Source organism: Rutilus rutilus (assembly GCF_951802725.1).
Source record: "Rutilus rutilus genome assembly, chromosome: 25".
In the NCBI taxonomy this organism is placed as follows: domain Eukaryota; kingdom Metazoa; phylum Chordata; class Actinopteri; order Cypriniformes; family Leuciscidae; genus Rutilus; species Rutilus rutilus.
The window spans coordinates 7,920,381-7,935,447 of record NC_140229.1 but is presented as its reverse complement, the minus strand read 5'-3'; the positions used below and the strand labels follow the sequence as shown (position 1 = coordinate 7,935,447).

The 15,067-nt window shown below is 38.7% G+C and overlaps 1 protein-coding gene across 1 annotated transcript in view; it reads left to right on the top strand.

The window, feature by feature from the left end:
- Nucleotides 1-225: 225 nt before the first annotated feature.
- LOC311284773 (uncharacterized protein) overlaps nucleotides 226-15,067 on the top strand; it is a 32,421-nt gene continuing 17,579 nt past the window's right edge. The window contains 41 exon segments of the mRNA XM_084399985.1: nucleotides 226-289; nucleotides 389-424; nucleotides 1,396-1,614; nucleotides 1,709-1,852; nucleotides 1,937-2,093; nucleotides 2,200-2,227; nucleotides 2,399-2,501; nucleotides 2,667-2,759; nucleotides 2,882-2,945; nucleotides 3,039-3,137; nucleotides 3,216-3,319; nucleotides 3,402-3,540; nucleotides 3,760-3,878; nucleotides 3,975-4,124; nucleotides 4,212-4,382; nucleotides 4,475-4,775; nucleotides 4,875-4,939; nucleotides 5,039-5,126; nucleotides 5,218-5,335; nucleotides 5,418-5,541; nucleotides 5,647-5,783; nucleotides 5,870-6,125; nucleotides 6,216-6,458; nucleotides 6,565-6,741; nucleotides 6,830-6,975; nucleotides 7,064-7,154; nucleotides 7,245-7,634; nucleotides 8,703-8,829; nucleotides 9,043-9,161; nucleotides 9,254-9,450; nucleotides 9,534-9,717; nucleotides 9,823-9,988; nucleotides 10,468-10,592; nucleotides 10,705-11,013; nucleotides 11,134-11,337; nucleotides 11,420-11,545; nucleotides 11,641-11,811; nucleotides 11,896-12,003; nucleotides 12,007-12,219; nucleotides 12,324-12,455; nucleotides 12,670-12,682. Of these exon segments, the coding sequence (XP_084256111.1) occupies nucleotides 1,408-1,614; nucleotides 1,709-1,852; nucleotides 1,937-2,093; nucleotides 2,200-2,227; nucleotides 2,399-2,501; nucleotides 2,667-2,759; nucleotides 2,882-2,945; nucleotides 3,039-3,137; nucleotides 3,216-3,319; nucleotides 3,402-3,540; nucleotides 3,760-3,878; nucleotides 3,975-4,124; nucleotides 4,212-4,382; nucleotides 4,475-4,775; nucleotides 4,875-4,939; nucleotides 5,039-5,126; nucleotides 5,218-5,335; nucleotides 5,418-5,541; nucleotides 5,647-5,783; nucleotides 5,870-6,125; nucleotides 6,216-6,458; nucleotides 6,565-6,741; nucleotides 6,830-6,975; nucleotides 7,064-7,154; nucleotides 7,245-7,634; nucleotides 8,703-8,829; nucleotides 9,043-9,161; nucleotides 9,254-9,450; nucleotides 9,534-9,717; nucleotides 9,823-9,988; nucleotides 10,468-10,592; nucleotides 10,705-11,013; nucleotides 11,134-11,337; nucleotides 11,420-11,545; nucleotides 11,641-11,811; nucleotides 11,896-12,003; nucleotides 12,007-12,219; nucleotides 12,324-12,455; nucleotides 12,670-12,682 (5,908 nt within the window). The 5' untranslated portion in view covers nucleotides 226-289; nucleotides 389-424; nucleotides 1,396-1,407.

Genomic DNA, 15,067 nt, shown 5'->3' with positions numbered 1-15,067 from the left:
AAAAAGGATTTATTTACTCCAGTGTGTGTCATAAAGTCTAAAAATAAATAATTATAATACACATGCACTTTGAGATGGAAGCTGTGAGTGACCTATATATTTTGAAGCAATAAAGGTTTCAAGAAAGCGCATCATATATCAAAATATATTTTGGCTGCCCATGTATAGATTCTGCTTAGTGTGCATGATCAACTTCTATAAAAGCCAAGAGGGTAGACCAGAAGAGATGCAGAGAAGACCTCAGAAGTTCCATCAAGTGGTAAGAGCCTGTGCTTACTGTGACTGAAAGGTATTTAACATCATCACTTATGCGTCTGTATTCAAAGTAATTGTGTTTTTATTTATATTAATACATTTTAATAAAAAATTTTTTTTTTTTAAATCCAAGGGTAGTGAACATTTCATCTGGTCTCAAGGACAAAAGGCAAGTGAGTTTATGATTCAGTGTGTGGATTAGGGTAGAGGAAAACAGTTGTTATAGTCTATATAGATGAAAACTGGTGAAGCATGCTGTTTTTAAAAACCTGTAATTTATTTACAAAGAAATGTGTTTAAAATGTATTAGTAAGATGAATTTAAGGAAGGGGTCCCATTGACCCTTTATTTTTGTGCCAAATATACCACCTATTGTATTCGCTTTCATTGTGTTGTATTGTATTCTGTTTTTCTTCTTCCACTTTTGAGTCTATGAGAGCCCATAGAACCTCTTGTGGGAAAGTTATATAAATTTGGCCCAAATGCAGAGGACATTTGACACATTTCTGTGCAGACTCAGTCTGAGGAAACAGAAAAAGAAGCGGGAAAGGGTCAATTGATGATGCTATAATAGAGCAAAACATGAAATTGGTTCAAACTACAGAACTGATGGTCTGATTAAATTCAAACTTGGGATGCAGTGTTGCTATCATAATCCATCATGAGATTTGCATAAATATAAATCATTAGAAAAGTTAATATAATGAAACCAAATCTGTCACAGAAATGTTTTAATATTTGTCAGGAAATATTTGTCTGTTTTATACATACTCGTAGCAGGAGGATGCACTCAGGCAGAGAGACCACAAGTGAGACTCATAGTCGGCAGTGAAAATCTCTGTATTGTCCTGAAACTTCATATATGCCACAATTCATATTGTACTGTATGTGCCATCCCCTGACACCAGCATTTCTATTTCATCACCAGAAAGACATATTCAATCGACATTTTTGCCATTAATGGGCCCCTTACCTGCTTCTTGCTTTCTATCTAAATGTTTATCTAGTATTGTTTTATGTGTCTGTATTCATGTGTAAGCCTACACTTAGGAATATGCCTCTTTCCTAACACAATTCATGTGTTTTATATTTTATGTGTCTTGCCATTGTTGAATATTTATAAAATTTGTAACTCTTTAGTAAGCCGCCACCATGAGTACAGACGCGGAGATGGCCGCTTATGGCAAAGCTGCCATTTACCTTCGGAAGCCTGAGAGGGAGAGAATGGAGGCTCAGGCCAAACCGTTTGATGCCAAGGCTGCCTGCTATGTGGCTGATGTCAAAGAGTTGTACCTCAAGGGAACAATCAAGAGCAAAGACGGTGGCAAAGTCACAGTTGTTTTGCTTGACACTCAGGAGGTAAATTTGAATTTCCATTTTATGTAGATGCTCATTAAATTACTTATTACATTGTTTTCTTTTATATCTAATACCTAATTTATCAAATTTATAGGAGAGAGTTGCTAAGGAAGAAGATGTCTACCCAATGAATCCTCCCAAGTATGACAAGATTGAGGACATGGCCATGATGACCCATCTCAATGAAGCCTCTGTGCTGTATAACCTCAAAGAGCGTTATGCTGCATGGATGATCTACGTAAGTTCTGAAACAACAAACAAAAGCATTTAAGTTCATTTGGTCTGTGTTGTTGCAATCTGACCATGTCTCTGCTCATTTCAGACCTACTCTGGACTCTTCTGCGCAACTGTGAACCCCTACAAGTGGCTCCCAGTGTATGATGCAGAAGTGGTGTCTGCCTACAGAGGCAAAAAGCGTATGGAGGCCCCACCCCACATCTTCTCTGTCTCTGACAACGCATATCAGTTCATGCAGACTGGTAAGACATTATGGAATTGAATGCTATAGAATTCATTAAGATGAATTAGATGTTGCTGTTAATACAATAAATATTTACCGGATATTTTACAAACTTCAATCAACAGATAGAGAAAACCAGTCTGTCCTGATTACGTAAGTATTTTAATTTAATTTCAGACCATGACAAAAATGAAAAGTATAACATGGATGGAAAATTTATGGAGATATTTACAAAATAGAATTTAAGACTGAACAAAGATTGAATATACATTGAAAAGTCTACATGTCCTTCAATCTTCTGTCTTCTAATCTCTTATAAACCAGTGGAGAATCTGGTGCAGGAAAGACTGTGAACACCAAACGTGTCATCCAGTACTTTGCCACAGTTGCAGTGTCAGGTGTCAAGAAAGAGGCCAGTAAAATAAAGGTACGAGATACAAAACTATGTCATATATATTATTTTAAAAGATGATAATTTACACTCATCTCACAAACTATACAATATGTGAATTTGTGAAATGCCTATAAATTGTGTTTAGTCATGAAATAGAAAAACAATTGAAAATAAATGAAAACCCTTCAAACATCACAGGGCTCTCTTGAGGACCAGATCATTGCTGCCAACCCTCTGCTTGAGTCTTATGGTAATGCCAAGACTGTGAGAAATGACAACTCCTCTCGTTTTGTAAGTTAACCACTGTTTATTTACAGTACAGATGGTCAGTTATGTAAAATTTTACTGTACAGAGTTTTCTATAAAGAGATTATAATAATTATTTATGTATAATGCTATTATGATTTAAACAGGGTAAATTCATCAGAATTCATTTCGGCACCACTGGAAAACTGGCTAGTGCTGACATTGAGACATGTAGGTGGACATGATTTCATTGATCCATCCTGAACAGTTGTCTTTGTCTGTCACTCTTCAGATGATTGTGACTCAAGTACATTTTCTCAACAGATCTGCTGGAGAAGTCTAGAGTGTCATTCCAGCTTCCAGATGAGAGAGGCTACCACATCTTCTTCCAGATGATGACCAACCATAAGCCTGAGATTGTTGGTAGGTGCACATATTTCATTCATTCAATGTTTCAGATAATATTGTAAGATGCTTTCATTAATGGTGTGTATTTTACAGAAATGTCACTCCTCACCACCAACCCCTATGACTTCCACATGTGCAGTCAGGGTCAGATCACAGTGGCCAGCATTGATGATAAAGCTGAGCTGGATGCTACTGATGTGAGTCATTGCTATTTAAATATTGACATATTCTATTTAAATATGGCAAATCATATATTATATTATTCTCTGTAATTCACAGGAAGCTATTGACATTCTTGGTTTCACAAGTGAGGAGAAAGTAGGCATCTACAAGTTCACTGGAGCAGTGATTCATCATGGTAACATGAAGTTCAAGCAGAAGCAGCGTGAGGAGCAGGCTGAGCCTGATGGCACAGAGGGTGAGACTTGTTATCCTGGGCTTTAAAATAGTAATCATTGCACTGACTTTGCTGATAACAGAAACTGTGTATAAAATGTTTAGTGTAAATATAAACTAGAAGTTGTGTGCATAAAAAAAAAAAAAAAAAAAGGCAAAGTACCTAGTGCCTGATTTATTATAATTTTACACAAAAGACTCTATACAGCAAAGATAATTTATTTTAAAATGTATTTAACAGAGGCTGACAAAATCGCCTATCTTCTGGGTTTGAACTCTGCTGATATGCTGAAGGGTTTGTGCTACCCCAGAGTCAAGGTCGGAAATGAGTATGTGACCAAAGGCCAGACCGTGCAACAGGTATAGTAACATTTCCAGCATGCCATGTGTTTAACCTCAAATTCTGGCTAATTACTGCAGTAGCAGAATGAAATATCCACTCTGTTCTACTTACAGGTGTACAACTCTGTTAGCGCCTTGGCCAAATCTATCTATGAGAGGATGTTCTTGTGGATGGTCATTCGTATCAACCAGATGTTGGACACAAAACAACAAAGAAATTTCTACATTGGCGTGCTGGATATTGCTGGCTTTGAGATCTTTGATGTAAGAATGATTCTTTTGTCTCTTTTTATGTCAAAATGAATGATATTCAGAAGGTAGTAAATGTTTCTGTCATTTTTTGTCCTCCAGTACAACAGCATGGAGCAGCTGTGTATCAACTTCACCAATGAGAAACTGCAACAGTTTTTCAACCACACCATGTTTGTGCTGGAGCAAGAGGAGTACAAGAAGGAGGGCATTGTTTGGGATTTCATTGACTTCGGCATGGACTTGGCTTCTTGCATTGAGCTCATTGAGAAGGTTATCAATGGTTTATGAATTTATTAATTTCCATTGATCCTATTCTCAAAATCTCCAATTTTTGACAATAAACAACATTCTTTTATAAACAGCCCATGGGTATCTTCTCCATCCTTGAAGAGGAGTGCATGTTCCCCAAGGCTTCAGACGCTTCCTTCAAGAACAAGCTATATGATCAGCATCTTGGCAAGAACAAAGCTTTCGAGAAACCAAAGCCTGCCAAAGGCAAGGCTGAAGCCCACTTCTCCCTGGTTCACTACGCTGGAACTGTGGACTACAATGTCACTGGCTGGCTGGACAAGAACAAGGATCCACTGAATGATTCTGTTCTGCTGCTGTACCAGAAGTCTTCTGTCAAACTGCTGGCTACTCTCTACCCACCTGTTGTTGAGGGTAAAGAAAAAATCTATTTAACAAAACTTTGATTCAGTTTTGAACTAACTTTCTTGTTTTTGCATTTATACATGATCCTTTGTATTTTTATCTCAATAGATAATACTAAAAAGGGAGGCAAGAAGAAGGGTGGCTCCATGCAGACTGTGTCTTCCCAGTTCAGGGTATGTAAAGAGATGACATCACAGCAATATTGCATTATTTTAGAAAAAAAATAAAATAAAGAAATACAAAGCATGCCAACCTTTTTCTATTCTCCACAGGAGAACTTGGGCAAACTCATGACCAACTTGAGGGCCACTCACCCTCACTTTGTGCGTTGCCTGATTCCCAATGAGTCCAAGACTCCAGGTAAAGTATATATATATATATAAAATAATAAAAAAACGTACAGATATTTTGGTTAATTTACCAAGTTCATGGTGTAAACTGTTCGTTTTAGGTCTCATGCAGAACTTCCTGGTTATCCACCAGCTGAGGTGTAACGGTGTTCTGGAGGGTATCAGAATCTGCACAAAGGGCTTCCCCAGCAGAATCCAATATGGTGACTTTAAGCAGAGGTAAATGGGACCACATGAAAACAACATTTCCTAGGAGGTTCCTAATTAAAAGATATGAAGTATTTTGATACATTTTCCATAGATACAAGGTGCTGAATGCCGGTGTTATCCCAGAGGGACAGTTTATGGATAACAAGAAGGCCAGTGAGAAACTCCTGGGATCCATCGACGTTAATCATGACGACTACAGATTTGGACATACAAAGGTTCATTATTTAGCTTTACAAATTTCAAAGATTCAGTGATCATGGTCATTTAGCTTATACAGTTTAAATCAATATATTTTGATTTACTGTTTTACATAAATTCAGGTGTTCTTCAAAGCTGGTCTTCTGGGTGTTCTTGAGGAGATGCGTGATGAGAAACTGGCTGCTCTGGTCACAATGACTCAGGCTCTCTGTCGTGGCTACGTGATGAGGAGGGAGTATGTGAAAATGACGGAGAGGAGGTGATTATTCTCATGAGTAAATATGACATCAATGATAACTGCAAACTTAATAATGATTATGCCATTTAATGATGAATTATTCACAGGGAGTCGATTTACACCATCCAATACAACATCCGTTCATTCATGAATGTCAAACATTGGCCATGGATGAAGGTTTATTACAAGATTAAGCCTCTGCTTCAGAGTGCAGAGACTGAGAAGGAGCTGGCAAACATGAAAGAGGACTATACAAAATGCAAAGAGGCTTTGGTTAAGGCTGAAGCCAGAAAGAAGGAGCTTGAAGAAAAGATGGTATCACTGCTGCAAGAGAAAAATGATCTGCAGCTGCAAGTTGCATCTGTGAGTATATTTTATAATTATCTGAATTTTGGCTACATTAAAAATAAGCAAGGTTGTTTCCAATGAAATAGCAATCTATTTTACTAACAGGAATCTGAGGGTCTCTCAGATGCTGAGGAGAGGTGTGAGGGTCTGATTAAAAGCAAAATCCAGCTTGAAGCTAAACTCAAAGAGACAACTGAGAGACTGGAGGATGAGGAAGAAATCAATGCTGAACTGACAGCCAAGAAGAGGAAACTGGAGGATGAGTGCTCTGAGCTGAAGAAAGACATCGATGACCTGGAGCTCACCTTGGCTAAAGTGGAGAAGGAGAAACATGCCACTGAGAATAAGGTTGGAGATTGAGTTGGTTTAACATTAGATTTAATCTCTCTTTTATATATTGATATAGAATATGAATTGTAATATTTAAGTTTACTTGGAACATAAAATCCTACAGGTCAAGAACTTGACTGAGGAAATGGCAGCTCAGGATGAGAGCATTGCTAAGGTTACGAAGGAGAAGAAAGCCCTCCAAGAGTCACATCAGCAGACACTGGATGATCTTCAGGCCGAGGAGGACAAAGTCAACACCCTGAGCAAAGCCAAGACAAAGCTTGAGCAGCAAGTTGATGATGTGAGTTGATTATGTAAATTAATTATATTAATTCATCAAATCAACTGTTTTCTGCTGTGAACATATTTTATATATCATTGTCCTGTAGCTTGAGGGTTCCCTTGAACAAGAGAAGAAGCTCCGCATGGACCTGGAGAGAACCAAGAGAAAGCTTGAAGGAGACCTGAAATTATCCCAAGAGTCCGTCATGGACCTGGAGAATGACAAGCAGCAATCTGATGAGAAAATAAAAAAGTAATTAAAGCAGGAAATCTTTGAAAACATTGAACATTTTTATTGTTGTGTTATGTTTGTTTTTTTACAAGTACTTATTGTTGAACAGGAAAGACTTTGAAACAAGTCAGCTGCTCAGCAAGATTGAAGATGAACAATCTCTGGGTGCTCAACTCCAGAAGAAAATCAAGGAGCTTCAGGTATTTTGAGATTTTTTTTTTTTTCAAACATTACATCATTATGATCAAATACAGATAACCAAAAATCAAATTAACTACTTACCACCATAGGCCCGCATTGAGGAACTGGAGGAAGAGATTGAGGCTGAGCGCGCTGCTCGTGCCAAGATTGAGAAGCAGAGAGCTGATCTCTCCAGGGAACTTGAGGAGATCAGTGAGAGGCTTGAGGAGGCTGGAGGAGCCACTTCTGCTCAGATCGAGATGAATAAGAAGCGTGAAGCTGAATTCCAGAAGCTGCGTCGTGATCTTGAAGAGTCCACCCTCCAGCATGAAGCTACTGCTGGTGCCCTCCGCAAGAAGCAGGCAGACAGTGTGGCCGAGCTGGGAGAGCAAATCGACAACCTGCAGCGTGTCAAGCAGAAGCTTGAGAAAGAGAAGAGCGAATTCAAAATGGAGATTGATGATCTTTCCAGCAACATGGAAGCTGTTGCCAAAGCAAAGGTTGGGAAATATTCTAAAGAATATATGTGACCCATGCTGGCAAAATGTGTCGTAATACGCATGATCTAATTACGAGCTACAGGCAAATGTAAATTTTGGTCGAATTTCATTTTCATTCACAAAAATTGGTTCATTAAGCCCTCTTCTAGCGATCCCAATGCTCCAAATAGTAATTAAACATCTAAAATGATATTTATTTTTACCTTTTCTGAGAGGTGTACCTTCCTAAATCTTTCCTTTGTTCTAATAATCCATGAAAAATTGCCATTTTTTTTTACTCGCTTCTCAACGACTGGTGCTTCCCCTCAGCACAAGTTTTAATATTCATAGCGAATTCTCGATGGCTTAAGTCTGAACCAATGAAATATGATTTTTAAACTCATGCTGATGTAAACAAAATGATCTTACTTGCACTGACTGACAGATCAACACAAAGACGCCTCTCAGACAGCACGCAATCCCAATATACACCTGTCCACAGAATTGCAGTATTTCAAAATATCTGTCTTGCCGAATATTCACGTAAACCTTATCTGTTATGCCTTAAGTGAACGTTTGGTTAACTGTTGGGGAAAAACATCTGCTATGTAACATTATAATAGATACTTGCACTACAGTAGGTCTCAATATACAGGCTGCTGTCTCATTAATGTTAATCAAACAATTGTGGTGTCATGGAAAACATTTTTTATATATATTTTTCCTATAGATATTTGGTTTTGATTTGGTGTGTGCCAAATTTGGTGGTATTACCATGGATTTTAAGGTATGGTTGCTGGGTGATTTTGTTTTGGATCCTTCAGAAAACTTTAACTAGATTTTTCTCAAAATATACTTTGCTGACTCTATTGACTTCAAATAGGTGTAGCGCAGTCCTTTTTTGTCTGGTTCCAACAAATCATACATCATCATACATCATCATACAGGAAGGTTTTTTGATAAGAATAAAAGTAAATAACGATAACTAATTTTTGAAAATGTGCTCATTGTGACTTATTTTGGCAGCACGGGTCACATACAACAAGTCTTGAAGTTCTTTCAAATATCTAATGACCTTTGTATTTGCAGGGCAATCTTGAGAAGATGTGCCGCACACTTGAGGACCAACTGAGTGAAATTAAGTCCAAGAATGACGAGAACGTTCGTCAGTTAAATGATCTCAGTACTCAAAGTGCAAGATTTCAAACTGAAAATGGTAACTCATGAACAAATTCATATTATATAAAAAGTAATTAATGTCAATAATTAACAATAATTATCAACAATACTTAATCAAAAATAAGTGTATTAAGATTGTTCAGCTGTAAATTTCTGACTGTAACACTGATACAATCTTACATCCATTTGTTTTTAAATAAACTGATAGAGACATAGAAAAGTCTGACACAGTGAATCTAAATCTATACAGGTGAGTTTGGCCGTCAGCTGGAGGAGAAGGAGGCTCTGGTTTCTCAGCTCACCAGAGGCAAACAAGCTTCCACTCAGCAAATTGAGGAGCTTAAGAGGCATATTGAAGAGGAGGTTAAGGTAATACAGCATAATCAATTCATGCACATACTTGTCAATTACTTTACTGTAGAGACAATAATACAATAATATTATGCGACTTTGTCCCTTAGGCTAAGAACGCACTGGCCCATGCTGTGCAATCTGCCCGTCATGACTGCGACCTGCTCCGTGAGCAGTTTGAGGAAGAGCAGGAGGCAAAGGCTGAGCTGCAGCGGGGAATGTCAAAGGCCAACAGTGAGGTTGCTCAGTGGAGAACCAAATATGAAACTGATGCCATCCAGCGCACTGAGGAGCTTGAAGAGTCCAAGTATGTATATTACTGTATAATATTCCTAACTCTCATAGCTATTTTATAGATTAGAATTAAAAATAATGTGTATTACTTAACAGGAAGAAGCTGGCTCAGCGTCTGCAAGAGGCAGAGGAACAAGTTGAGGCCGTAAACTCCAAATGTGCATCTCTGGAGAAGACCAAACAGAGACTCCAGGGTGAGGTGGAGGACCTCATGATCGATGTGGAGAGAGCCAATGGTTTGGCTGCCAACCTTGACAAGAAGCAGAAGAACTTCGACAAGGTAAACAGTTTCAGTCATATTATATTCTCTTTGTAAAGTATTGCTGGAATGGGCTTTGTTCAACATTTTTTAAACAAACTCTATCCTAAAATATCTCCACCAAAGGTCCTGGCAGAATGGAAGCAGAAATATGAGGAAGGTCAGGCCGAGCTGGAAGGTGCCCAGAAAGAGGCTCGTTCACTCAGCACTGAACTGTTCAAGATGAAGAACTCCTATGAGGAGAGCCTGGATCAGCTGGAGACCCTCAAGAGAGAGAACAAGAATCTGCAGCGTAAGAATGAAACCGTTAAATTAGAAAAAAAACTTAAAGGGATTGTTCACCCAAAATGAAAATTATTTTACTATTTACTGACCCTCATGTCGTTCCAAACTCGTGAGACTTTTGTTCATCTTCGGAACACAAATTAAGATCTTTTTGATGAAATCTGAGAGCTGAATTCATATAGATTAGTTTTATGATCTCTTTATAACCTTTTTGAAGTGTCAAAGAATCAATTATGTAGAGGTCTATGGAGGGACAGAAAACTTTCAAATTTCATCAAAAAGATCTTCATTTGCGTTCCAAAGATGAACGAAAGTCTTACGGGTTTGTAATGACACGAGGGTGAGTAATTAATTAATGATAACATTTTCATTTTTTGGGTGAACTATCCCTTTAAATGTTCTAATTCTCAGTGAACATTAAAAAGTAAGCACATATGATTAATGCATGTGCATTATGATACATATTATATGTTTTTCTCTCTATAGAGGAAATTTCAGATCTGACAGAGCAGTTAGGTGAGACTGGTAAGAGCATCCATGAACTGGAAAAGGCCAAGAAGACAGTGGAGACTGAGAAGTCAGAGATTCAGACGGCCCTGGAAGAGGCTGAAGTGAGTATCTGGAGATCAATATGGAATTCTTGCTAGAACCATCATACTGTGTTGTTGTATTCACTGTGTGTATTTTCATTCTCATATTTAAATGTTGTTTTATTTTTCATAGGGTACACTGGAGCATGAGGAGTCCAAGATTCTTCGTGTCCAGCTTGAGCTAAACCAGATCAAGGGAGAGGTTGACAGGAAGCTTGCAGAGAAGGATGAGGAGATGGAGCAGATCAAGAGGAACAGCCAGAGAGTCATTGAATCCATGCAGGGCACTCTGGACTCTGAAGTCAGGAGCAGGAATGATGCCCTGAGAATCAAGAAGAAGATGGAGGGAGACCTTAATGAGATGGAGATTCAGCTGAGCCACTCCAATCGCCAGGCTGCTGAGGCCCAGAAACAGCTCAGGAACGTTCAGGGACAACTCAAGGTATTTGACTTCTGTTCGACTTTGGGATGTAGTAATATGTTTGTATAATCTAACTTTTGTTAGGTTAAGGTCACCAGAAAGCACACTGAAAGCTTATTCTAAAGCTATTGTTATGTTCAGGATGCCCAACTGCACCTTGATGATGCCCAGAGAGGACAGGAAGACATGAAGGAGCAGGCGGCCATGGTGGAGCGCAGAAACACTCTGATGCAGTCTGAGATTGAGGAGCTGAGAGCTGCTCTGGAGCAGACAGAGAGAGGCCGCAAAGTGGCTGAACAAGAGCTGGTGGATATCAGCGAGCGTGTTGGGCTGCTGCACTCTCAGGTAAGGGCATTTTGTTTCCCTGAAATTAAGGCAATTGAGAGCATCATTCAAAATGTTCAAACTGTTGCTTTCCATTTTGTAGAACACAAGTCTCCTGAACACCAAGAAGAAGCTTGAGGCTGACCTTGTTCATGTCCAGAGTGAAGTTGATGACACTGTACAGGAAGCCAGAAATGCAGAGGAGAAGGCCAAGAAGGCCATTACTGATGTGAGAAACAGTAGCTGCCAAATGTTTCATAAGACGCTTACATACATTTTACATTAAAAATGTGGATCTAATGACTTTCTGTATTAATGCAAAAGGCTGCAATGATGGCAGAAGAGCTGAAGAAGGAGCAGGACACCAGTTCTCACCTTGAGAGGATGAAGAAGAATCTGGAGGTCACAGTGAAGGACCTGCAGCACCGTCTGGATGAGGCTGAGAATCTGGCCATGAAAGGAGGAAAGAAACAACTCCAGAAGTTGGAGTCCAGAGTAAGCCTCTTTATAGTTATGATATGGGCAAGGTGAAGTATGTTATATTATGATTTGTTTGAATAAAAATAATATGTTCTTTAGGTCCGTGAGCTCGAGACTGAAGTTGAAGCTGAGCAGAGACGTGGAGCTGATGCTGTTAAAGGTGTCCGCAAATATGAGAGGAGAGTGAAAGAGCTCACTTATCAGGTATGACCATATTCCTCACAAGTTTGTTCAGACAAAAGAGCCTGTATAATAGTGTATGCACTAACAATGCCTATTTTTAGTAAAGGATCAATGCTTCATTTTGTAAATGTGTATTTTTTGCAGACTGACGAGGACAAGAAGAACATCGCCAGACTCCAGGATTTGGTTGACAAACTGCAGCTGAAGGTCAAAGTCTACAAGAGGCAGTCTGAAGAGGCGGTATGTAAAATCGAATAGAACATTTTGACACTGTAATTATTTATATTGGAATGCTAATTTGATGAAACGTGATACATGAACCATATTAAAAAAAACAACTTTAGGAGGAGCAAGGCAACACTCACCTGTCCAAGTTGAGGAAGGTGCAGCATGAGCTTGAGGAGGCTGAGGAGCGTGCTGACATTTCTGAGTCTCAGGTCAACAAGCTCAGATTAAAGAGCCGTGATTCTGGAAAGGTTAGACTAAGTAGATTTTTTTGCATTATTTATTCAACTTGTTTATCCAAATATATGAACTACCTCTTAGAAGTAGTAGTGGAACTATAATAATTGCATTTTGCTGATGTTACATATCCTGTATGACATTTGCACATCTGTATTCTCTTCATTATGTAAAGTGAAGAACATTTTTGTTAATAAGACTAATGTTTAACTCTTCCTTCTTTCCCAGGCCAAAGAAGAATGAATCTTTAACACCTGAAAGGAGCATTAAAGTCATATAATATGAATGTTTAATGTAAAAGTACCTTTCTTAATAAAACTGTTTATTTCAGCAAATAATTAGCCTTTGTGTGATTTTTCAACAAGATACACTAGTACAACACTAATATTGGATCTATATGATTACATTAAACCTTATTATTCACATCACATGTGTGCTGAGTATCAAGAGTGTCTTGAAACCAAATTTGAACTTTTAAAGGTTCCATAAAAGTTCAAAAGGTTTCATAAAATTTAATTCTCATGTTTACTGAATGCATTCGCTCAAACATTTCTGCTAAAGTTTCCACCCTGGACTGATGTTATTGACTATTGCAATATTCTGTGAACTAGCCTTCCAGTTAGCACAATTAAGCCTCTACAGATGATCCAGAGATCTAAAAAGTAAATATAATACCTGGAAAAAGCTATCTGTAACCTAACACATGTATCATTTTCATTAAATGATATCATATTATAATATATTATATATATATATATATATATTATAATTATTATATTTAATATAATATAATTTAATTAATTTATAATATAATGCATGCATTTATAATATAATACCCTATAATGAGCAAGCAACAAGGTGTTTTTCTGAAATACAAAAATGACAGTGAATGACACGTGTGGAGTACTATGATGTATCACATGCTCCCACACCAAGCACTGAATGATGACCAGAGATGGCTCAGTCACATCCAGTCTATAATATCTCGCAAATGTTTGGGGTGATGCCCAGCTCCAAATGTCCTAAATAGACACCCCTGAACAGTGCCCAAGAGGTAACCATTCCTGGAGTGAGCTTGAAGCCCTGATAAATATTGTAAACGTTTGCGTCTTTGTAACACATTACAATCGCGTTTACCACTCAGTGAGAGAGTGGTAAAACGAAATGGGTCCCCCCTTATAATTGTCAGCACAAGAGACGAAGAGTGGACTGCTCTTTCGTAACAAACTCATCCTCTGCACGTATGTGCGGGCACAGATAGTTTAACCGCTCTTCTTCTGATGTAGAAAAAGGTGTGCTTCTGATGTCTCATTGACTTTAGGAACAAACTCCGGATTAGTTTTCAGTGTAACTTTCGATCCACCCACTGAAAACCGCATACAGTGAGAATGTACAGACAAAGCGTGTAATTCACTCACCCGCTTTGATGTAGTGAGAGCAAGCAGTAAAGCTGTCTTTAAAGAAAGACACTGTAAATCAATACTCTTTAATGGTTCAATAGGGGGCTAGAAGAATATCTCCAGAACCACAGATAAATCCCAGGATGGGATCAGAGACTTAGTGACCGAAAGTAACCGTCTCACACCCTCATAAATCGTTATACTGTATTAAGGGGTGCTAGCTTATTGTTTCTGAATCCAGCCCCAAATGACAAGCTGAGATGAACTTTTACTGTTGAAAAGGCTCTACCTTTATCTTATAGTTCCTGCAGAAAGCAGAGAACATCTGATACAGAGCATAAGAACGAAAGGATTCATCTCTCTGCGCACCATCGTTCAAAAACGTCTCAGGTTACGACTGTAACTCTTGTTCCCTGAGAACAGGGAACGAGACACTGCGTCCTGAGACACTTTGGGGAACGCCTCAGCATGACTGATGACAGAAGTTCAGTATAATCTCTGCAATCGTATTGGCCGGCGACAGCCATGACGTCACTACTAGTGTGACCAGGAAGTTTAAAAGAGAACATGTCATCCATTTCTTCGTCTGAAGGGACTGTGCAGGCAGCCTGGAGGCATGGCGATGAGACGCACTGTGTTTTCAGATCATCCGTGCTTCTTCAGCAGAGTAGAGAGAGTGCGCGCGCATGGTTGCCAGATACTATTGAAAAGACCGGGTAAAAAACGTGTTCTTCGTGTTCTCATCGTCTTGTCTTAGTCAGGGAAAAACAGGTCTTCAACGAACATTTTCCGTCATAGTTTTCGTTAACTGTGCTTTGTGATATGTGTTGGGTCCCCGCTATGATAACAGTAACTTTCTCAAATGTTTACAGAACAAGCGGGAACCCAGTGTGCCTGTATCTTTCTCTATTGCTGATCTATTACAAGATAGAAAGTCTAAGGCCTTCAATAGCCGTACAGCAAACCCAACTAATCTTGTGCCTATTACACGTCAAACTAAGCTTGATGTGGGGACACTAAAAGTTAGCACTTTTAAACATCTGCTCACTTAAAAATAAATCACTTCTAGTCAGCAACTTAATAACCACCTGGATTTTATGCTTCTAAAGGAAACCTGGCTAGAAGACAGCTGCAGTGCAACAGTCCTCAATGAAACATCCCCTCCTAATTTTACTTTTATGAGTGTCTGCAGAGCGGGTAGGAGAGGTGGGGGTCTAGCTGCTCTT